Source organism: Coregonus lavaretus (genome assembly GCF_964263955.1).
Source record: "Coregonus lavaretus genome assembly, chromosome: 34".
Lineage (NCBI taxonomy): Eukaryota > Metazoa > Chordata > Actinopteri > Salmoniformes > Salmonidae > Coregonus > Coregonus lavaretus.
In genome coordinates this window covers 12,100,378-12,124,714 of record NC_140021.1, presented here as the reverse complement: position 1 = coordinate 12,124,714, position 24,337 = coordinate 12,100,378, and the positions used below count along the sequence as shown (strand labels likewise).

The window sequence follows — 24,337 nt, the reverse complement described above, 5'->3', positions numbered from 1 at the left end:
TCTTAGACAGAGCTATGGATGCAAGGACTGATCATTAAAGAGATTTTTTAAAGTGTTTTATTTTAATCATTGAGGCTATGTTTGTTAACAATTATATTAACAAGCTTTATATTTTGGGTTGTGATGGGGTACCAGTTTAACTTAAAGCTCATGAGGCATTTCTAAGTTATATTCTGCTAGAATCAATGGGTATATTCCGTATATATCACTTTAAAGTCAAAAAATGTATGTACCAATGGCAAATTGCCCACTTAACCTCCCTGTATGTGAGTGCATTATGGCCTCCGCCAAGAGGTCTGCAACTTTATGGCACAGCTGCCCTGTAACTGCAGTGCCACTGATTCAAGCCCCTCTGTCTCTTTTCCTTTAGATAGGGCCCAGTTTGAGAGGAACATTAGACATCTGTTGGATCTGTCACATAGTTTATTTGTTATTACCATCTATAGCTCCTCATTATGCCCGGGTCATGATGAGGCCTTTGTCATTAATAGTAGTTTTCCACATTCAATGAGCTATTCCGGGTTGGACTCAGGGCTGTAACATGGAAAAACCCACATTCCAATCCACACTCTCACCTGTGAGGGTCAGTGGGGTGGGCCTGGGGGGCAAGGTGAGAGAGAACAAAGTCGATAGACTGCTTTCGATGGGGGGTGTCAATTACTAGACAGTATTCTGATAACATGTCTCCAGCACATTCTAAAATGTTGTCACATTCTGACCTGGTAGATGGATAAGAGCAGTGTAACTGGTGGGACACGGCTTTGCAGGGAAATTCTTATTGGATGGACAAACTTGCTGTTGTTGTAACAATTCAAGAGTTAGTTCACCTCTAAATTAAAGTTTGAAGATCGATTTATTGTCAAAGAGTATAAGCATATTTTTATGTGAGTGTAATTGAAGAGTTTATTTCCAAAACGCTATATACACAAATGTTTCACATTTGATATTTTTTCATCTGAAATTATTGCTTAGTTTATGGGTACCTTCATGTGTGTGTAAAATATTACTATTCTCAGATTTTTTTATTCATAGATTTTAGATGTGAATTAAAATTTGTTTTTTTTTGCATAACGCTATAAATCCATTGTTCAGCTGGAATGGAATGTTCATATGCTGTATATTTGACTGTAATATGTGGTTGTCTCACCTAGCTATCTTAAGATGAATGCACTAACTGTAAGTCGCTCTGGATAAGAGCATCTGCTAAATGACTAAAATGTCAAATGTAAATGTTTTACATACAGATCTCATGTTACAGTGTTGAATTGTTTTTAACCTTTTACTGCAGTGGGCTAAATCCGGGTCAAGCAGAGTGTTTCGTGGTAGTCTTAAACAAATCTTATCTGAAAAAAAAGCATACACCTCACACACATTGTTATGGGCTTTAAAAAAAAGATACCTATACCATGTCAGATATAAAGTTGAAACATGATAATTTGTCTCTCTGAAATGAAACCATTAAGTGATAGGTTTTAAACATATACAGTGGGGAGAACAAGTATTTGATACACTGCCGATTTTGCAGGTTTTCCTACTTACAAAGCATGTAGAGGTCTGTAATTTTTTATCATAGGTACATTTCAACTGTGAGAGACGGAATCTTAAACAAAAATCCAGAAAATCACATTGTATGATTTTTAAGTAATTAATTTGCATTTTATTGCATGACATAAGTATTTGATCACCTACCAACCAGTAAGAATTCCGGCTCTCACAGACCTGTTAGTTTTTCTTTAAGAAGCCCTCCTGTTCTCTACTCATTACCTGTATTAACTGCACCTGTTTGAACTCGTTACCTGTATAAAAGACACCTGTCCACACACTCAATCAAACAGACTCCAACCTCTCCACAATGGCCAAGACCAGAGAGCTGTGTAAGGACATCAGGGATAAAATTGTAGACCTGCACAAGGCTGGGATGGGCTACAGGACAATAGGCAATCAGCTTGGTGAGAAGGCAACAACTGTTGGCGCAATTATTAGAAAATGGAAGAAGTTCAAGATGACGGTCAATCACCCTCGGTCTGGGGCTCCATGCAAGATCTCACCTCGTGGGGCATCAATGATCATGAGGAAGGTGAGGGATCAGCCCAGAACTACACGGCAGGACCTGGTCAATGACCTGAAGAGAGCTGGGACCACAGTCTCAAAGAAAACCATTAGTAACACACTACGCCGTCATGGATTAAAATCCTGCAGCGCATGCAAGGTCCCCCTGCTCAAGCCAGCGCATGTCCAGGCCCGTCTGAAGTTTGCCAATGACCATCTGGATGATCCAGAGGAGGAATGGGAGAAGGTCATGTGGTCTGATGAGACAAAAATAGAGCTTTTTGGTCTAAACTCCACTCGCCGTGTTTGGAGGAAGAAGAAGGATGAGTACAACCCCAAGAACACCATCCCAACCGTGAAGCATGGAGGTGGAAACATCATTCTTTGGGGATGCTTTTCTGCAAAGGGGACAGGACGACTGCACCGTATTGAGGGGAGGATGGATGGGGCCATGTATCGCGAGATCTTGGCCAACAACCTCCTTCCCTCAGTAAGAGCATTGAAGATGGGTCGTGGCTGGGTCTTCCAGCATGACAACGACCCGAAACACACAGCCAGGGCAACTAAGGAGTGGCTCCGTAAGAAGCATCTCAAGGTCCTGGAGTGGCCTAGCCAGTCTCCAGACCTGAACCCAATAGAACATCTTTGGAGGGAGCTGAAAGTCCGTATTGCCCAGCGACAGCCCCGAAACCTGAAGGATCTGGAGAAGGTATGGAGGAGTGGGCCAAAATCACTGCTGCAGTGTGTGCAAACCTGGTCAAGACCTACAGGAAACGTATGATCTCTGTAATTGCAATCAAAGGTTTCTGTACGAAATATTAAGTTCTGCTTTTCTGATGTATCAAATACTTATGTCATGCAATAAAATGCTAGTCATATGGCACCACATAATTAACATTCTATATTCCACCTCAATTGCTACATAAATGCAAACACTTGAGAGTAAAGTCGTGACCAATGATGTGTATAAACCCGGGATAACTGACAGGGGGCGCTGTATTGAAGCCACCTCGCAGCTAATATTTTGGAAGCTATAGAAATGCATGTATTAATGTCAACGTTCGTTTTTTACACGTTTATTCTATTACAGACACTTTAATGCATACTTTTAAATTATGTGAGCTACACATAAAAATAACAAATGAAAAAATATATAAAAACATTTTCCTCGAAATATTTTTTGGACAGTACTGTAGAATTCCATTCATTCCTATGGAGGACTGCTCCTAGAAGCGTCAGCAATCCAGGGTTTATATAAAAGTAATTGGTCGTGAATGCACTGGCTACAATCCAGTAACTACATAGCCTACTGAGCTTGTATTATCGGTCATTCCACTGTAGTCTTGGCATGTGCAAAATCTATTAAACCAATTTCTGTAGATAGAATTCCACTCAATACATTATGTAGAATTCCACTATGTAGAAATAATTAAAGACATTTAAAGAAAAAAGTGCTAAAATACAGAGTAGGCTAGATGCAGTGCAAAAACTATCATTTGAATCTGTTCTCTCGTTGCCTGGCTACCCATCCACATCACATGGCCAACTGACGTAGCGAGCAGCAGAATGGCCCTACTTCACTTGTGAAATAAGGCCATTAAATTCAGGGTGAGTCGTCAGGCAAGTTATCTCGTGACCGGAGGAAACAACAGAGAAACTCGCGACGTGTCGTAGATCTTTCGTTCCAATTGGCCAGAAACTGCGGAGTTCCGGTTAACCTCCCCAACCCCCACGGGCCCGTATAAAACCGTGGTGCGAGACAAAGAACGATCCAGTCCAGCTGATCCGACCCAGATAGGTTCCTGCTGCATGTAAACTCTCCCGACATAGGCGTCAGGATCCCAGACTGACTGCGGAGGTTTAAACTCCTGGGACGCGAATGAAGAAACTTCTCCTGCTTCACTTCACATACAGAGGTTTAGTGAGAAAAGGAAAAAAGAGTAAAAGAAGAAAATGGACCGTTTTAAATTGCGGAAAGCGGAACCCAAAGATGTGCCTGACATACTGCGACTCATAAAGGTAGGCCGTAAACAAAACAAAAACGTTGACAAGGAGAATAAATAAATGCACTGTCTATTGTTTTGCTTAGATTTACTACATTTTTGTTTTGCGAAAGTTGTTGGAAAGTATAGTGAAGTATATGCTTAGCATGCCCTACACACCCATCGGCCCTCGCCCTGAACTTGACCCTTCATTTGTTGTTGTTATTTTGTAGCCTTGGTTTAGCCTAGACGAAACCGTTCAAAGAAACTCCGCAAACTTGTGTCTGAAGGTGACATAAATACCGACGATTTCCGCTGGATATCCGTCGGTATCACAGTTGGCTCTGTAGTTTGTTCATTGTGTTTACGTTGGCAACGAGCCCGGTTTCCTCCGTTTGATGATGTTCATAAAGTTAAACGTTGTTCTCTGTCTGTTGACGGTCACTTATCTCAGTCAATGATAAACGTTCCCCATTTTACTTGCTCTTGGTTTTGAATCTGACAAATGTTTCTGCTTCTGTTTAGGAACTAGCTAAATATGAAGAAATGGAAGATCAAGTGATACTGACTGAGAAAGGTGAGTGAATGGAACTAAAACCATTTATGTCTTGTTTACCCTGTGATTGACTGCATACAGAGCTTATATGGCGTTTATAACGGTTGTAATAACAGATCTGCTCGAGGACGGATTCGGTGACCACCCATTTTACCACTGCCTGGTGGCGGAGGACCCCAGTGAGCAGAAGAGCAGCAGCAACAACAACAATGGTCTGCTCAACAACAATGGTAAGAGATCTCCCTCCCCCGCTATCCCATGGAGCACACCTGTAAATCTCAAAGGATTGGATGGATATGTTGACTGTGACATAGACATGTATTGTATTATAGCAAACCATATCAGATGGGCTTGACTGTAACATTGCCTCTCAATGCATAGCAGAACGTTTCTGCCCCCTGGGGACCCCTGGCATGTAGTTACTTCCCCTATGCCAAACATAAATCAAACCTGTTATCCCAATTTGTACTGTATACAGACACATCTCATTCCTCAGTTATATTGTCAGTGTACACAATGACATGATAGTTGGTGTCCTGGAGGAGCCCAACACTTTACTTTGGCACATTCTGTATGAGAATCCTATGGGGCGGCAGGTAGCTTAGTGGTTAAGAGCGTTGTGCCAGTAACCGAAAGGTCGCTGGTTCTAATCCCCGAGCCGACTAGGTGAAAAACCTGTCGATGTGCCCTTGAGCAAGGCACTTAACCCTAATTGCTCCTGTAAGTCGCTCTGGATAAGAGCGTCTGCTAAATGACCAATTTATTTTATTTATTAGAAGTATGTAGGTTTGAAACATTGTTGCTGTACACACACGTCTCTCTCAGCGAGAGGCTGATGGGTACACAGTGTCTACTTCCTATTATGGACTGTGTTTGCGTGTCACTCAAATGTAGGCCAGACACACTTGTGTGATAAATTGCACACGTTCAATCTCCTAACACAACACCAAATGACATGTCTCCTCTTTACACAGTCCTCTGGCCTCACTAAAACCAGACAGAGTTTAGATTTGAAGGTAGAAGTTATCCTTAATCACAGATCTATGATCAGCTCCGTCACCCAACATCCTAGCTGCTCATAACCATTTAGGGCAGAATGCTAAACGGACCTTCGTTCAGTGTCTTGGGGTAACTCCGGTACACTACTTGTATTTATGCGCTTACTTATTTTTGTCCAGGTCCTGTGGTAATTGGGTTTGCCATGTACTACTTCACCTATGACCCCTGGATCGGCAAGCTGCTTTACCTGGAAGACTTCTTCGTCATGAAAGAGTACAGGGGTAAGCACAAAAACTCTACCTCTCCTTCTGTCTCTCGGTCTTTCTTCCTCCTCGCTGACCTGACCAATAACAATAAACTCTCTCATCCTCCGTCCATTGTTACTGCTTTCCCATTATGTCTTCTCTCTTCTTTTTCCACCAGGGTTTGGCATCGGCTCAGAGATCCTCAAGCTCCTCAGTCATGTGAGTAAATTAGGCGTTATTACATAGTACAAACATAGTAACAACTAGATGGTAGGTGTCAGACAGTTTTTACATGGCTCTGTCCAGAATCCTGTTGTAGAAGTAGGTCAATGCCTCAAACAGAATAGTTTCTACAGAGCCCATTTCAGTGTGCAGATAGTTGATTCCACTCCTGTTCTGTTTGTTTGTTTATTGCTGTTGTAATAATCAATTAATATGATTTGGGAAAAGAGATCTAGGTCAAAGAGAAATAGTGTTGGCAGGAAACGCTGATTTAGATGTGGATGGCTTTGTGTGAGGGGGGTGGGGAAAGCTCACAATCACTGCCAGGTAAATGCGTGCTGATGCCTGCTCTCCCTCCCTCTCTCCCCCTCAGACGGCAGTCAAGACTCGCTGCAGCAGCATGCACTTTATCGTCGCCGAGGGCAACCAGGCATCGATAGAGTTCTACAAGCGTCGTGGCGCCGCCGACCTCTCTCTGGAGGAGGGATGGAGACTCTTCAAGATCGACAAGAGCTCCCTCCTCAAGATGTCCTCCGGCCCCGAAGAGTGAGCTGGCCAAGTGACACAGAGAGAAAGATGGGGATTGGAGTGAGAGACTTGGGGGCAGGCTTGGGGTCAATTTAATTTAAATTCAGTTAATTATTTGCCTGTCTCTCACTTCAGGGGTGGGGGGTGTGACTACTGACAATAGATTATTAATAAAAAGGGGCATTAAACATTACTAATCATATGTGTGCACTAACTTCTCAATCTAGTTGCACTTAATTTAGGGTTCATATATTTTTTTTTTAATCCAGTATTTTATATAAAGCCATCGTTTTAGTAGTTGTAGTTTACGTAGTTTTTAGTTTATTCTGCTAATCAACAAACCTTAGCACCTTTTGTGTAGGAATCCTATCTAGAACCTAAAATAGTTATTCTAGAACCTTTTGAAGAACCCTTTTGGTTCCAGGTAGAACCCTTTTGGGTTCCATGTAGAATCCTTTCCACAAAGGGTTCTACCTGGAACCCAAAAGGGTTCTCCTATGGGGACAGCTGTAGGTAACTAATCCTATAATACAGTGATTTGTAGTTTGAATGTGTTTATTATGATGTTGGTGCAATTAAAAGGTTCAGAGCACATTTGTGTGGTGACTGATTTTCTCTAGAGCTAGGAAGGAGGGGCTTTATAATGAAATCCCTGGCCTCCCATGCAGGTGGGCTTAGGTCAGAGGTTAGGGGTCATGATAGTGTGGAATGGGATGGCTTTACAGAACATGCATCACTCCATCCTCCCTCCCTTCATCCTCCGTTTCTCGTGGGAGTCATTTCAGAACGGTGACATCATCAGGAAACTCAAATACAGCCTTTTCCTCTCCCCCCCCCCCCCCTCTCTCGCTTCCTCTGTCATACTTTCTCTCTCTCTCTGTGAAAGGGGGATGTGTGGTCTGTTATAAGTCTATGGAGAGCAGAGGAGTGGAACACGTTCAGACACACACACATGCTCAGGCACACAAACATTCTAGTCAGTTCTTGCAGAAACCAGGGGCGTAGAAATGCATATAAATGTGATGTTTTGTTTTTCATTGACTGCAGTTTGAACATTCACTACAGCAATGCCTGAACAACAAACACTGCCACAACCTAACACTGTAGTGGCCCAGTTTAGAGTATACAAACACTGCCTCCCAACCCTTTGCCCAGGCAGAGACAGATCCTCTTTCCTGTAAACATGGTGGCCCTTTCTAAGAGTTTCCCCCAACACACACTGAAACTAAACCCAGAGAAAAGGCCTACAGCTCTAATAATGAAGTTTCACTTATCTCCTTTTTCTATTTGGCTTTTGCCAAATGTGTGTGTATGAGGACAGAGCAGTTTCAAGTTCAGTAATGATATTACAGTCTTCCATCGTCTTTAGTGGACAGTTGTCCCCAACTCTAAACTCTCATATGAACTCTGGTAGGAAATAGGGCAGGACAGTGTGTACATTTTTACATTTTAGTCATTTAGCAGACGCTCTTATCTAGAGCGACTTACAGTTAGTGAGTGGATACATTTTTCATAAATTGTTTTTTTTCATACGTGACTTAGTTACCGTTGCTCCACGTACAGCATAGACCACCATATTTACATCTGAGAGAACGTGGGGGAAGGATAGGGGGGTGGAGAAAAGAGAGACAGCATCCTTTATCTCCAAACAGGCCATAATATTTTCATCATAGACTCCCATGAGCCTCCCTGACCTTTGAACCTGACTTTTTTATGTCCAGAAACTCTGCCCGTTTACTGATTAACCATAGGCTGAGACAGAGGTTTCCATCTCTTTAAAGACACATCAGGGAGATTAAAAGACTTAACTCCCCATGGGGTCTTTACAGAACCTTTCCAACCCTTTCTAAACTATAACACAATGTTATATTCTAGCACACACGTGTGTTGATCCCTTGGTTGCACAAATATAGGCATTCAGTCACACAAACATGACCCCAGTGGGTCACACCTCCTACGGCATGACGGTCAAGGTCGAGCGTCAAGTCACACGAACAGACACTCCCACCCCCAACTTTGTACCAACTTACCTACCCCACTAACTCGCTCACCCTCACTGCGGAGGGAAACTGGAGTCTACTTCAAAATAACTGCAGTGATCATTTGGTCCAACTCCCACCACAGGGTCACAGCAGATTCAGTTTGTACAGTAGAGTGTTAGCCTGGTCCCATCAGTAAGAGTTGGCTAAAGCACATCAAGATGTAGGACCAGGCTGGAGTTGCAGATCAACTGCTTCCTCTCCATATATTTTTCTCCTTATGTAAGTTTTATGGTTTTACAGGGAGGGAACAGTCCCTGTTTGAACAACTAATTACACACATAAAAAAACTGCCTTCAGACATGACCAGAATATCCCATATAGAGTATGGACAGACTACCCTCTCTGTTTCTCTCTTTGTGAGAATGCTAGAGGCATACACAGTCCATGACTGAACATGCAAACAACGCTGGTAAATATGCACTTACAGTGCCTTGCAAAAGTATTCATCCCCCTTGGTGTTTTTTTCTATTTAATTGCATTACAACCTGTAATTTAAATGGATTTTAATTTGGATTTCATGTAATGGACACACAAAATAGTCCAAATTGGTGAAGTGAAATGAAAAAAATAACTTGTTTCATAACGGAAAAGTGGTGCGTGCATACAGTGAGGGAAAAAAGTATTTGATCCCCTGCTGATTTTGTACGTTTGCCCACTTACAAAGACATGATCAGCCTGTAATTTTAATAGTAGGTTTATTTGAACAGTGAGAGACAGAATAACAACAAAAAAATCCAGAAAAACGCATGTCAAAAATGTTATGTAAAACATTACTTAGTACTTGGTGGCAAAACCCTTGTTGGCAATCACAGAGGTCAGACGTTTCTTGTAGTTGGCCACCAGGTTTGCACACATCTCAGGAGGGATTTTGTTCCACTCCTCTTTGCAGACCTTCTCCAAGTCATTAAGGTTTCGATCCTGACGTTTGGCAACTCGAACCTTCAGCTCCCTCCACAGATTTTCTATGGGATTAAGGTCTGGAGACTGGCTAGGCCACTCCAGGTCCTTAATGTGCTTCTTCTTGAGCCACTCCTTTGTTGCCTTGACCGTGTGTTTTGGTTCATTGTCATGCTGGAATACCCATCCACGACCCATTTTCAATGCCCTGGCTGAGGGAAGGAGGTTCTCACCCAAGATTTGATGGTACATGGCCCCGTCCATCATCCCTTTGATGCAGTGAAGTTATCCTGTCCCCTTAGCAGAAAAACACCCCCAAAGCATAATGTTTGACGGTGGGGATGGTGTTCTTGGGGTCATAGGCAGCATTCCTCCTCCTCCAAACACGGCGAGTTGAGTTGATGCCAAAGAGCTCGATTTTGGTCTCATCTGACCACAACACTTTCACGCAGTTCAGTTTTGCCTTGAAGAATGGACAAAAATCCCAGTGGCTAGATGTGCCAAGCTTATAGAGACATACCCCAAGAGACTTGCAGCTGTAATTGCTTCAAAAGGTGTCTCTAAAAAGTATAGCATTTTTTTTTTGGGGGGGGGGGGGGGGGGGTGAATAGTTATGCACGCTCATGTTTACTGTTTTTTTGTAATATTTCTTGTTTGTTTCACAATAAAAAATATTTTGCATTTTCAAAGTGGTAGGCGTGTTGTGTAAATCAAATGATACAACCCCCCAAAAAATCTATGTTAATTCCAGGTTGTAAGGCAACAATATAGGAAAAATGTCAAGGGGGGTGAATACTTTCGCAAGCCACTGTAAGTTGATCAGCAATAACACAATCACAATCAGATATGAGATGAATGTATTAGGACTATATCTCTGTTCCTTGTCAGTATATTTCTGGGGACAGATAATCAATACAAAAATAAACAAATTCAAAATCATAATCTGAAACAAAATATACACCACAATGCTCAAATAAATATCCAGTAGTAGTAAATCTTTAACTCTTGAAATAATTGATGTAATGTACTGCTGTGCACTCTGCAGTGGATCAACGGGGGAATGTCTTTGGAAATAACAGAGCAGGACAAAATGTGATGTATCATATTACAGGAGAGAACGATAGAGGTGTATGGGGGGTGTTGTGTGTGCCTGTGTTTGCAGGCCATGGAGGCGCTGTGTATATAGTGGTGTTGAATGTGTATTCTATCCACAGGTACAGACCTACATACAGTTTCTTTATTTCACCTCTAGTAATCCAGGTTATGTCATTGAAAACAAATGGTATTTTACAACAACAACCTGGTTATTCATTTCAAATGGTTGTTCAAACCACCCAAAACCGATTTAGGCATAGACGATGGTAATAACAGCTACAGCGGGCTCTCAGCAATGGTGGGTGTGATGACATGCTGTAACATCCTCAAGGTATATGAACATCTAGTTCAACAATTCAAATAGGGGTGAGAGGGATAAGTTGAGCCACCCTTGTTCCTATGAAACCAAATACAAAATTAATAATTTGACCAAATATTTAGGAAGAGGTCATCATTTCATGGAGTTTGTGAAGGAAGAAACCACATGGAAAAAGTGGAACGCAAGTGAGGTCCAAAAACTGATTTTCACCAAGTGAAATGAATGTATTGTGTTAGAGCAGTGGTATTCAACTCTAATGCAAGGCATTATCGCTGGGATATGAGGTAACAACAGGGCCTGGCCTATGTTAAAGTGTAAAAAAAAAAAGTACAAAGTGTTAGGTAGTAAGCCTGTGTTAAAAGATGCTTAAAATTATTAAAAGACAAAAACGATTGTGATTGTGCTGAATTGTGTTTGGGAAATAAAGATAGACATGGTTTTATAAAGGTAGTGGTCATATTTCATTCAGTACGGTGTAAGTTGTGTGAAGAGAGCACTTTTTTTTGGACAAGCCATGTTTTCAAAACTGTAATGTTGACATGAATTCAGATTACTTCCAGGGATACACAACATCCTGAAATATATTCAGATATCTTTGTTAGAAAGAATACTAGAACACTACAACAAACAATTAACCAGCACTTTCTATGCCTGTGATATGTAGTTGTCCCACCTAGCTTTCTTAAGATGAATGCACTAACTGTACGTCACTCTGGATAAGAGCATCTGCTAAATGACTAAAATGTAAATGTAATGTAAAACGTTGTGAATGTAGGGGATTCTGTTGGAACTTGCAGTCCAACTTCTCTGACTATCATTATGATGCCAAGAATCATAATCACCTATATTAACAACAGCCATTGATTATTTCACAACTTCATGAGACAAATCTTAAGGAGAAGAAACTATTTTCACTGAAGATGCCAATGACATTATTAAAGATCTGAGGGCCAGAATCAATTCATAGCTAGGAACACCACATGATTGAACACACAGGCAAACCCACACACAGATTCTGACACAACATTAGGAACACAAACATGCACGCACAGTCAAATAATAACCCCTAGGCTTTACGGGAAAAACACTGCAGCTGAGCAGTCACTCTTCCACAGCTCTGTTCACCTCTTCGAAGTGCATGCAGATTTAGAACCAGGCTAAGTCTTTGGGAGGTTTAGCAGAGAAAGTGACTTACCGCTATCCTGCGGTAACCTCGTGTTGGAGCCTCCTAACCGTAATAATAATGTTGAAAAAACGGAACATGCCTTTTTCATCCCATTCATCAATTTTTCGGCTGAATTATCGGCCGATATCAATATATCGGTAAAAGGCAAATATCGGTGAAACAATATATCGGTCGGGCTCTAATTATAACCCATCCTCCACGTTTGTACCAAATGTTCCATGACACAACAAAAAATTTACTTGATGACTTTTGGTGCCATTAAGATTCAAAATCTCCAACCCAGTTTGATGAACTCTCTCTCTCATATATATATATATACACACACACAGTGGGGGAAAAAACGTATTTAGTCAGCCACCAATTGTGCAAGTTCTCCCACTTAAAAAGATGAGAGGCCTGTAATTTTCATCATAGGTACACGTCAACGATGACAGACAAATTGAAGAAAAAAAATCCAGAAAATCACATTGTAGGATTTTTTATGAATTTATTTGCAAATTATGGTGGAAAATAAGTATTTGGTCACCTACAAACAAGCAAGATTTCTGGCTCTCACAGACCTGTAACTTCTTCTTTAAGAGGCTCCTCTGTCCTCCACTCGTTACCTATATTAATGGCACCTGTTTGAACTTGTTATCAGTATAAAAGACACCTGTCCACAACCTCAAACAGTCACACTCCAAACTCCACTATGGCCAAGACCAAAGAGCTGTCAAAGGACACCAGAAACAAAATTGTAGACCTGCACCAGGCTGGGAAGATTGAATCTGCAATAGGTAAGCAGCTTGGTTTGAAGAAATCAACTGTGGGAGCAATTATTAGGAAATGGAAGACATACAAGACCACTGATAATCTCCCTCGATCTGGGGCTCCACGCAAGATCTAACCCCGTGGGGTCAAAATGATCACAAGAACGGTGAGCAAAAATCCCAGAACCACACAGGGGGACCTAGTGAATGACCTGCAGAGAGCTGGGACCAAAGTAACAAAGCCTACCATCAGTAACACACTACGCCGCCAGGGACTCAAATCCTGCAGTGCCAGACGTGTCCCCCTGCTTAAACCAGTACATGTCCAGGCCCGTCTGAAGTTTGCTAGAGTGCATTTGGATGATCCAGAAGAGGATTGGGAGAATGTCATATGGTCAGATGAAACCAAAATAGAACTTTTTGGTAAAAACTCATCTCGTCGTGTTTGGAGGACAAAGAATGCTGAGTTGCATCCAAAGAACACCATACCTACTGTGAAGCATGGGGGTGGAAACATCATGCTTTGGGGCTGTTTTTCTGCAAAGGGACCAGGACGACTGATCCGTGTAAAGGAAAGAATGAATGGGGCCATGTATCGTGAGATTTTGAGTGAAAACCTCCTTCCATCAGCAAGGGCATTGAAGATGAAACGTGGCTGGGTCTTTCAGCATGACAATGATCCCAAACACACCGCCCGGGCAACGGAGGAGTGGCTTCGTAAGAAGCATTTCAAGGTCCTGGAGTGGCCTAGCCAGGCTCCAGATCTCAACCCCATAGAAAATATTTGGAGGGAGTTGAAAGTCTGTGTTGCCCAGCGACAGCCCCAAAACATCACTGCTCTAGAGGAGATCTGCATGGAGGAATGGGCCAAAATACCAGCAACAGTGTGTGAAAACCTTGTCATGACTTACAGAAAACGTTTGACCTGTGTCATTGCCAACAAAGGGTATATAACAAAGTATTGAGAAACTTTTGTTATTGACCAAATACTTATTTTCCACCATAATTTGCAAATAAATTCATTAAAAATCCTACAATGTGATTTTCTTTTTTTTTTTCTCATTTTGTCTGTCATAGTTGACGTGTACCTATGATGAAAATTACAGGCCTCTCATCTTTTTAAGTGGGAGAACTTGCACAATTGGTGGCTGACTAAATACTTTTTCCACCCACTGTATATAAATAACTCTGTGTGTTTGTGTGTGTGTGTCAGCCAGGTTGTGTGTCTGTCCAGGCTTTCTCTGTTTCAGCTAGTAGTGCTCTTGTCCTCGGTCTTCTCAGCCTGCCTGAGGGGAAACAGGAAGCAGTAATGCACATCATTATTACTGAACACACTTCACCTAAATCTCAAACATCTTTCCTCGATTCCTTGATGATGACTAACCTTGCCCTTGCCAAACGGCAGGTCCTTCCAGAGCATCTCCACAGCATCTCAACCCTGCTGACTCCAGCTGTACACAGAGTACCTGATCACCTGAGATAAGAGAACCACCACACACGCAAATTGTGGTTCAGACGCAATGGTAATTTGCAATAGAAACAGCCAACAGCGTGTGTGTGCGTACATGGGGCAGAGGGGTTCCTACTATGAGGTCTGACCTCAACCAAATCAAACAAACCTTCTGACAGATCTAGTGCCCATAAACACCTTTACTGTCCCAAAATGGCACATTAAAACACCCAACACACACAAATCACTCATTAAGTGTCAAAACTGACCATAACTCACAAAACTACAGCCATTAAAACCCCCCAGTCACCAGTCAGAGGTCACAGCTTTCCATCCTGCCTCCCTCTGAACTGCTATCTACTCATCACTTTCCTATCCTGCTTCTATATCATCCTCTGTTATTATCCCTCCTGTCTGTCTGATCTGGCTGTGTTTGGGCCACACATACAGTGGGGAGAACAAGTATTTGATACACTGCCAATTTTGCAGGTTTTCCTACTTACAAAGCATGTAGAGGTCTGTCATTTTTATCATAGGTACACTTCAACTGTGAGAGACGGAATCTAAAACAAAAATCCAGAAAATCACATTGTATGATTTTTAAGTAATTAATTTGCATTTTATTGCATGACATAAGTATTTGATACATCAGAAAAGCAGAACTTAATATTTGGTACAGAAACCTTTGTTTGCAATTACAGAGATCATACGTTTCCTGTAGGTCTTGACCAGGTTTGCACACACTGCAGCAGGGATTTTGGCCCACTCCTCCATACAGACCTTCTCCAGATCCTTCAGGTTTCGGGGCTGTCGCTGGGCAATACGGACTTTCAGCTCCCTCCAAAGATTTTCTATTGGGTTCAGGTCTGGAGACTGGCTAGGCCACTCCAGGACCTTGAGATGCTTCTTACGGAGCCACTCCTTAGTTGCCCTGGCTGTGTGTTTCGGGTCGTTGTCATGCTGGAAGACCCAGCCACGACCCATCTTCAATGCTCTTACTGAGGGAAGGAGGTTGTTGGCCAAGATCTCGCGATACATGGCCCCATCCATCCTCCCCTCAATACGGTGCAGTCGTCCTGTCCCCTTTGCAGAAAAGCATCCCCAAAGAATGATGTTTCCACCTCCATGCTTTACGGTTGGGATGGTGTTCTTGGGGTTGTACTCATCCTTCTTCTTCATCCAAACACGGCGAGTGGAGTTTAGACCAAAAAGCTCTATTTTTGTCTCATCAGACCACATGATCTTCTCCCATTCCTCCTCTGGATCATCCAGATGGTCATTGGCAAACTTCAGATGGGCCTGGACATGCGCTGGCTTGAGCAGGGGGACCTTGCGTGCGCTGCAGGATTTTAATCCATGACGGCGTAGTGTGTTACTAATGGTTTTCTTTGAGACTGTGGTTCCAGCTCTCTTCAGGTCATTGACCAGGTCCTGCCGTGTAGTTCTGGGCTGATCCCTCACCTTCCTCATGATCATGAGTATGTGGACAACTACAAATATCTAGGTGTCTGGTTAGACTGTAAACTCTCCTTCCAGACTCACATTAAGAATCTCCAATCCAAAGTTAAATCTAGAATCGGTTTCCTATTTCGCAACAAAGCCTCCTTCACTCATGCTGCCAAACATGCCCTCGTAAAACTGACTATCCTACCGATCCTTGACTTCGGCGATGTCATTTACAAAATAGCCTCCAACACTCTACTCAGCAAATTGGATGTAGTCTATCACAGTGCCATCCGTTTTGTCTCCAAAGCCCCATATAATACCCACCACTGTGACCTGTACGCTCTTGTTGGCTGGTCCTCACTACATATTCGTCGCCAAACCCACTGGCTCCAGGCCATCTATAAATCACTGCTAGGCAAATCCCCGCCTTATCTTAGCTCATTGGTCACCATAGCAACACCCACCCGTAGTCTGCGCTCCAGCGGGTATATCTCACTGGTGATCCCCAAAGCCAACACCTCCTTTGGCCGCAATTCCTTCCAGTTCTCTGCTGCCAATGACTGGAACAAATTGCAAAAATCTCTGAAGCTGGAGACACTTATCTCCCTCACTAACTTTAAGCATCAGTTGTCAGAGCACCTTACCGATCACTGCACCTGTACACAGCCCATCTGAAATTAGCCCGCCCAACTACCTCATCCCTATATTGTTATTTATTTTGCTCATTTGTACCCCAGTATCTCTATTTGCACATCATCTCTTGCACATCTATCATTCCAGTGTTAATACTAATTGTAATTATTTTGCACTATAGCCTATTTTATTGCCTTACCTCCATAACTTGCTAAATTTGCACACACTGTATATATATGTATTTCTGTTGTATTTTTTTGACTTTGTTTTACCCCATATGTAACTCTGTGTTGTTGTTTTTATCGCACTGCTTTGCTTTATCTTGGCCAGGTCGCAGTTGTAAACGAGAACTTGTTCTCAACTGGTTTACCTGTCCTCTGTAGCTCAGCTGGTAGAGCACGGCGCTTGTAACGCCAAGGTAGCGGGTTCGATCCCCGGGACCACCCATACACAAAAATGTATGCACGCATGACTGTAAGTCGCTTTGGATAAAAGCGTCTGCTAAATGGCATATTATTATTTATTATTATTTACCTGGTTAAATAAAGGTGAAATAAATAAATAAATAAATAATTGATGCCCCACAAAGTGAGATCTTGCATGGAGCCCCAGACCGAGGGTGATTGACTGTCATCTTGAACTTCTTCCATTTTCTAATAATTGCGCCAACAGTTGTTGCCTTCTCACCAAGCTGCTTGCCTATTGTCCTGTAGCCCATCCCAGCCTTGTGCAGGTCTACAATTTTATCCCTGATGTCCTTACACAGCTCTCTGGTCTTGGCCATTGTGGAGAGGTTGGAGTCTGTTTGATTCAGTGTGTGGCAGGTGTCTTTTATACAGGTAACGAGTTCAAACAGGTGCAGTTAATACGGGTAATGAGTGGAGAGCAGGAGGGCTTCTTAAAGAAAAACTAACAGGTCTGTGAAAGCCGGAATTCTTACTGGTTGGTAGGTGATCAAATACTTATGTCATGCAATAAAATGCAAATTAATTACTTAAAAATCATACAATGTGATTTTCTGGATTTTTGTTTTAGATTCAGTCTCTCACAGTTGAAGTGTACCTATGATACAAATTACAGACCTCTACATGCTTTGTAAGTAGGAAAACCTGCAAAATCGGCAGTGTATCAAATACTTGTTCTCCCCACTGTATCTAATTATAGACAAGTTAACTAAGAACTAGCCTACCAAAATGTCAGAAATTATCAGAAGAAACATATTTAAAAATTAGGCAAAATAAATCCTGCACCCCCTGTTAAAGGAATAGTTACGCCATCACTGACTGTAGCCTACAGCGCATTTTCTATATTAGCGGGTTAGGGTCGGGTGCAGGCCTTAGATATTCACTTTATCACATATAGTTGGGCGGTTGCTGATGGGTTATTAGCAATTGTGGACAGGTGTATGTGAACAAACAGCTGATCCGTGCACCACTAGTGTGTGTTTGTGTGTCTAGTCTTAGTAGACAGTGTCTGTCACCTACCTCTGCTTTCTCCAGGGCAACCAGAACTGTTTCCTGCAGGAAAACAAACAATTACCACAAACATTCTTAAATCTCAGCATTCCAAAAGATAATGAGTGAGATGACACTTGTGATTGCCTAGACACACCCATCTTGTTCCAGTTGACAGGGCCGAGGCATACATCGCTGAGGAAGAGGGAGAGGTGTACCGGACACTGGTTGGTGAAAGGCTCGGCCCATTTCCTCAGCTCGGCCACACACTGTTCCATTGGCCTCGCCTCCGACTCCACATGCTTGAGCTGCGGCTCTGGAGTAGTTTAGAGGGACGGGAGCTGAAACACACACACTTCAATCCAGCAGCCTACAGCAACGTTGTCCTGTCAATATCATTTTATCTGCAAAGGGCTGTGTGGGAGCCTGCACAGACACCCAAACAGCCCTTTTTAGCAGATAAGATCTGTCCATTCATATCAGGGTCGTAGCCAGAAATTCATTGGTGGGTGGGCCCAACAGAAATTTGGATGGGGGGGTGCTGACGAGTATTTTTTTAAATAATAATGTATTCTTTTTGTTTTTTTGCTGAAACTGATTGGGCTGGCCTGGCAGGGCCTGGCTCCCCAGTAGGTGGGCCTGTGTCCACCCAGGCCCACGCCCCTGCTTCATATAACTGCCATATAAGTGTTCCTGGACAGGACAGTTGAGGGACAGGAAAGCCATACCAGCTACCTCTTCAATACTGAGACTCAGAGCTGCCGGTTTCTTCTTGACCTCTCTGGCGGCCAGGACAGTCGCAGTCCCCGTCATCAGACCCAGGACACCTGACACAGAGGCAGACAGCGGCACCTGGCAGCAAATACACATCATGATGAGGAACGTTACTTTATGGTAAATGTATGGCAGGAGTCAGGACATTCATGGCAGGTATTTGAGAGTAAGTTAAATTAAGGGGTATGTTCTGCTCAAAATAAAGAATAAAGATATTAGTGTAGGACTTCGAAAAAATACTCTAGATCACACCCGTTTTGTCCAGTACGTTATAGCCATATCTATAACTAAAAGATAAGACGTTTGACTAACGTTTAAGCCAATGCTCAGCCCAACCATCATCATCACTCTTTACAACAGTATTATTACTGTAATATTATAGCTGCGTCTGTAATATTCTAAGATAACCCGAATGTATCTTACAAGAGAAAAGTTGAGCCATTACCAGTTTCCCAACGTTTGACATTTCTCTTCCTGCCTGGTGACTTTTGTTTTTGTACGGCAACTCGAACGGGAAAAACGATGTTCATCTCAACACCGACATCTGGTGGCACACTATAGTCAGCGTCACAGGTGAACCCATGACACACACACACACATTTCCCAAACACACTATATCAGCTTTTCTCAAACTCGGTCCTCGGGACCCCAAGGGGTGCACGTTGTTTTTTGCCCTAACACTACACAGCTGATTAAAAGTATGAAAGCATTATCATTAGTTGATTATTTGAATCAGCTGTGTAGTTCTAGGGCAAAAACCAAAACGTGCACCCCTTGGGAGTCCCGAGGACCGAGTTTGGGAAACCCTGCACTAAAGTAACCACAAAAGGAAAGCTGAACAGTATGAACATTTATTTCTGGATAGAAATTACAAAGTGTTCCAAATAGCAGTGTCTACTCAGATTATAGTAAATACATTGTTTATCTTATTATTCTTTTTTATTTTTTCAAAGTCATCATACAGGGTGTTTTTAGCCTCGATATTCTATTATTTTATCCTACTGAGACTGAGGGCTGATGACGATTATAAATGCTGAGCTATGACAAACAGACACAGATAGACTGGCAGGCCATGTCCAAAATAAAAACAGCAGGAGTAGTACATACACATGTTGACCTGCAGAGGGAGACAGCAGTTAGAAGACTGGAGTTTGGCATAATATGGGCCCTTTTGCCAGACGCATACTGTTCCTGGAACAAAAAAACAATTTCAATGGAGATTCTCTATTGCATTGCTTTTTAGTCCAGAATCAGGCTTACATCTGGTAAATCAACTGGGCCTTAGAGTTCATGATATTGATAGTAATTTTCACATGGGAAAATATATATTGATACAAAACAGAGATGGGAGATGACGGCAGAAGACCATATTAAATCTAAGCTGCCTTAGTGATGTTAACAGTCTCTGTTTACACATTACTGCCCACAGCACGCACACATCTTATTCTGCCAAATGGAGACATCTACCTGTGAGGGGGGTCTACCTGGTATTTATACAAACCTCTCTGTGACTTTATCTGACTGTGCGGGGAAAGGTATGTTTGTATGCTACTGCATAAATACTGCACTGGGTGGTTTGATTGAATAGAACCATGAGTGTAGGCAGGAGGATGTTGCATAGAGGAGAGGGAGAAGGAGAGAAGAGGGATAGGTATAGCACAGAACAAGTGGCACAATCTCTCTCAAAGCATCATAAAGACTATGATCTATTGCAATGCAACTCATATCAACCCAACACCCTATTCCCAACCACAATAACTCCAAGTTACCTGGTGGTGGATGGATGTTAGATAAACACGCATAATAAATGGCTGACAGACAGAACTGAAGAAGAATGTGCTTTAGCCCTTTTCATTGTTGCTCATGAAAAGAAGAATGAGAGAGAGATGAGCAGGTTCCTTCGCTGCACCTGGCTCAGTCAGACAGAGACAGACAGGACTAAGTCAGGGTAGGGTTTCACAAAGTAGGATTAATAAATTAGCCAGATAACTGACACTAAAGATATAAACTCTTGATTAGAAGGCAAAAATAGTTTATGGCGATGCGTTACTGGGAGTGTTGAGTCAGTAACGCCATGCCCATTTCAAGTTCATCTTTAATGTGAACAAATTTTCTTTTTCTGTATCAACCTTTTTTTCTTTTTTAAATCAAAAGTTGTTTCTAGTACATTTGTGGCCAATACCCTGCTCCTACCTTGTAAAACACCCTCCAGTAGTCAGCCACAGTAACACTCAAAGCAAACTGAGTTAACCTCAATAAATAAAAGTGTAAACTTACATACAGTACTGCCAGAGAGACCAGGACCTTCACACTTCTGTCATCCCTGACCAGGGTCGGCTGTAGCCTTTTGGGGGCCCTAAGCGAGATTTGTAGGGCTTACTACAAATTCTTGCTAGTTAGCTTACATTAGCTACAGCCGGCACAAGCCAAACAAGTTAGTGCCACCTTGTGGCCTGGAGTATTTAAACGAAGCAAATCGGAGGTAAAACTGTTCTACGACAAAAACGTAACTGCCGACACTCTGGGCAGAGGTGCAAAGTACCTATCGGCAGTCAGTTTTCTCGATGTGTCTGACCCTTAACAAAATCTAATGGGGCCCCCCTGGAGGTCAAGGCCCCTGGGCACGTGCCCTGCGTGCCCGGTCGGTATTTGGCCATGATTACTACAAGTTTAGATAGCTGGCTAGACTAACTTACCAATCAAAATATTGTTAGCTGACATGGCTAATTGAGTGACTAAGAGTAACCAGATTTCCATCCAACCTTTTTATGCAAGTAAAGTACGTTGGATAAAAAATATGTCACGACAGGCCTGATGGAAACAGAAAATTGGTTGGTAAACTTTCCAAATGTCCACAAAACCAAATACGTTAGACATGGTGGGATCTTTTTGTGTCGGGAAAAATAAATTATGCGGTTTAAACCTTTTTAGGTGCAAATGTTAATATAATAACCATCATATTGAAGTAAACTTGGAGTCACGCGATGACATGTTGTGTGGTCCTCCCACTACAACTCATCAGGAAAGCATGCAGTTTATTGGGCTACAGAGGAAATAAGTTATGATGAACTTCACAGGGTGGTGAAAGTGCAAGGTGATGAGCTTGATGCTCCTTTCCAATAAATATCGAGGGTCTTATTCTGGTGACATGATCATCGAATCTTGGCTGCCGTTTGACAAATAAAAAGAATCTCCCTCTTTTATCCATAATAATCTCATCACGTAGGCCAGGGATGGGAAACTCCAGTCTGCAGGGGCCTGATTGGTGTCACACTTTTGCCCCAGCCCCAGCTAACATACCTGATTCCAATAATCAACTAAATCATGAACTTCAGTTTAGAATGCAATTAGTATCATCAGCTGTGTTCGCTAGGGATGGGGGAAAAGTGTGACACCACTCCAGCCCCTGAGGACTAGAGTTGTCCATCCCTGATGTAGGCTATACCCGCACTGTATCGGCGAACTGTTGGAGTTGAAAATGCGATGGAAACACATTGAACTTCTATTTTTTATTCGGTATGTGGGAATTTAACCGCAAAGGGTATTTTTATGTGCACTACGTCATCACGCACAGCCTTTTATCTGCAACAAGTCAATTTGATGGAAACATCTCTGATGGGAAAATGCTGTATTGTTTTTACGTGGATTTTAGAATATTTGCATGAAAATCTGTCGCCAATTGGATGGAAACCTAGCTAGTAACTGATAAAACAAGAGGATACTTGTTTGCACCTTGTGTATTCTCTTAACAGTAAAGTTGAGACCCAGACTGAGTTCCTAAAAAAAAAAAGATCTATAGTTTCCCAAACTCAGTCCTGAGGTCCTACCTGGGTGCACGTTTAGTTTTTTGCCCTAGCACTACACAGCTGATTCAAATAACCAACTCATCATCAAGCTTTGATTATTTAAATCAGCTGTGGGGGGCCCCAGGACCGGGTTTGGGAAACCTTGCCCTAAGTGACCGCTTATGTCTGTAGCCAGCCCTGTTCTTGATCTCTTACATGGCTCTCTCAGTCAGCAGAACAACAGTGTTATTGCAGTGTAGTCATGACAGTGCTAAATCATCACCATGATCATCCTCTTCTTTGTCACTAAAGAAGTTAACTTTCTCACATGCACACTAGTATGATGTGTGCACCTTTTTTTCATTCATTTACTCACACGCACTCACTCCAGCTCCCCTGACTCAGAGAGGGGGTTACAGAGAGACTGCATGACGTTACATGACCATGACTATGAAGCAGCATGGTGGAGAGAGAGGGTTCAGAGGATTATAGGCTGAAACGGAATCATAATAATTACAACAATATGAAACTGACCTCAGTCCAAAATAAACCAGCTAAATCATGAAAAACAGTTTCTCTATTTTTCAATTTTTTTCTGAGGAAGCTAATTTTGCAAATGATCAGCTTGAGTTACCCACCACCACTGATCACAAGCGAATCTACCTTTTCTGCCCGTGAGTAGGACAGATTACTATGGCATGTTTAGTCTCGTAAACCCGACCCTAGGCAACACAGTGACTAGGGTCTGGTTTCAATGAAGGACTCTTCTGGCATAGAGGAACTACGTCACTGCCTAGATCACTACTTTATCTGTTGAAATAAAATACAAAATAGTAGCTAGCAAGATGGAGATTACGGAGGCTATTTTTAAGGAGTGCCTTTTGCAAGTGGCTAGTTTGCATGAACTACCTTAAGGTAAAACCATTTGAATTGAATCACTTTTTGACAGCATCCCTTTTGATTTAAACAAAACTTTACATACATGTTTACCCATGGAAGAAGTGGTCAGAAAGTGACTTTTTGGACCTGAATGCCAAAACATTCAGGAGAAAGCATTTCGCTACACCCGCAATAACATTTGCTAAATATGTGTATGTGACCAATAAAATTTGATTTGATTTTAAAGGTGCTCAAAGTTGCCCCATTTTGCATTCCATGAGACATCCATGTCTTCATCACTTGAAAAGATAAACGGTTGAGTTTTCTTTTATTTAAAAGCTTACAAACAGGGTTGTCAAATGATTTAATTATTTCAACAACAACAAAAACATGAAAATTATTTAATTATCAAAATGAATAAATGCCGATTTGTTTATTTTTCATATTCATATATGTTGTAGCATAGGCCCTATTTCACATCTGAGGTTTTTGTGTTGTGCCTGCCATCGGTTGAGACACAACATGCTCTTCAATACAGGGTGGACGTCATTTCAATCATAGAAATATAATTCATAGAATGGACCTATCCCTTCAGACCACTGCAATTTAGCTGGTACACCATTGAAATTGAAACATTTTTACTTCTAAATTACTACCACAAAGATGGCCACCGGTCTACCCATCGTCGAATGTCAATTTAAATAGTCATATCTATTCTATTATCTATATTTCTATGATTTAAATATGTTTCCTATGGAGGATTGACAGTTTAATTTAAACAACAAATATTCCCATTCAAATCAACATGTGTGGACCTCCAACCATCTTTGTGGTACCATTTGAAAGTTGACATTTCAATTTTATCCCCATTCTAGTACATTTATCAGCCCGAACATGACACTCACTCTGTATTCAAGACCATGTTGTGTCTCAACCGATGGTAGGAACACAAACACATTAGATGATGTAAAATAGGGTCTAAGCTACAACATATGAGAGTATGAGTTCACCCGTTTTTAGATAATTTACGTTAAAAGTTAGAAAATG

General features: G+C 42.0%; 2 protein-coding genes across 4 annotated transcripts; one reads left to right on the top strand and one right to left on the bottom strand.

Moving 5' to 3' along the window:
- The first annotated feature begins 3,645 nt into the window (after positions 1–3,645).
- Positions 3,646–7,173, top strand: LOC311109355 (diamine acetyltransferase 1-like). Its single transcript, XM_084152206.1, has 6 exons — positions 3,646–4,068; positions 4,557–4,608; positions 4,704–4,817; positions 5,766–5,867; positions 6,010–6,050; positions 6,427–7,173. Exons 1-6 carry the CDS (start codon positions 4,003–4,005, stop codon positions 6,601–6,603), a joined length of 552 nt encoding a protein of 183 aa, XP_084008332.1. The 5' UTR covers positions 3,646–4,002; the 3' UTR covers positions 6,604–7,173.
- Positions 7,174–13,935: 6,762 nt separating this feature from the next.
- LOC311109359 (uncharacterized protein) lies at positions 13,936–24,334 on the bottom strand. 3 transcript variants are annotated; one of them, XM_084152210.1, is made up of 7 exons: positions 19,734–24,334; positions 19,072–19,170; positions 18,588–18,704; positions 18,010–18,193; positions 17,883–17,915; positions 14,254–14,343; positions 13,936–14,155 (listed from the first exon to the last, which is right to left on the bottom strand). In XM_084152210.1, the coding sequence occupies exons 4-7, from the start codon at positions 18,128–18,130 to the stop codon at positions 14,079–14,081; spliced, it is 321 nt and encodes a 106-aa protein (XP_084008336.1). In that variant the 5' UTR covers positions 18,131–18,193; positions 18,588–18,704; positions 19,072–19,170; positions 19,734–24,334; the 3' UTR covers positions 13,936–14,078. The 3 variants fall into 3 exon arrangements, with proteins under 3 accessions (XP_084008336.1, XP_084008338.1, XP_084008337.1); XM_084152212.1 differs by having other exon boundaries at positions 14,030–14,151; XM_084152211.1 differs by having other exon boundaries at positions 14,030–14,155; positions 18,010–18,168.
- Between the last annotated feature and the right edge of the window lie 3 nt (positions 24,335–24,337).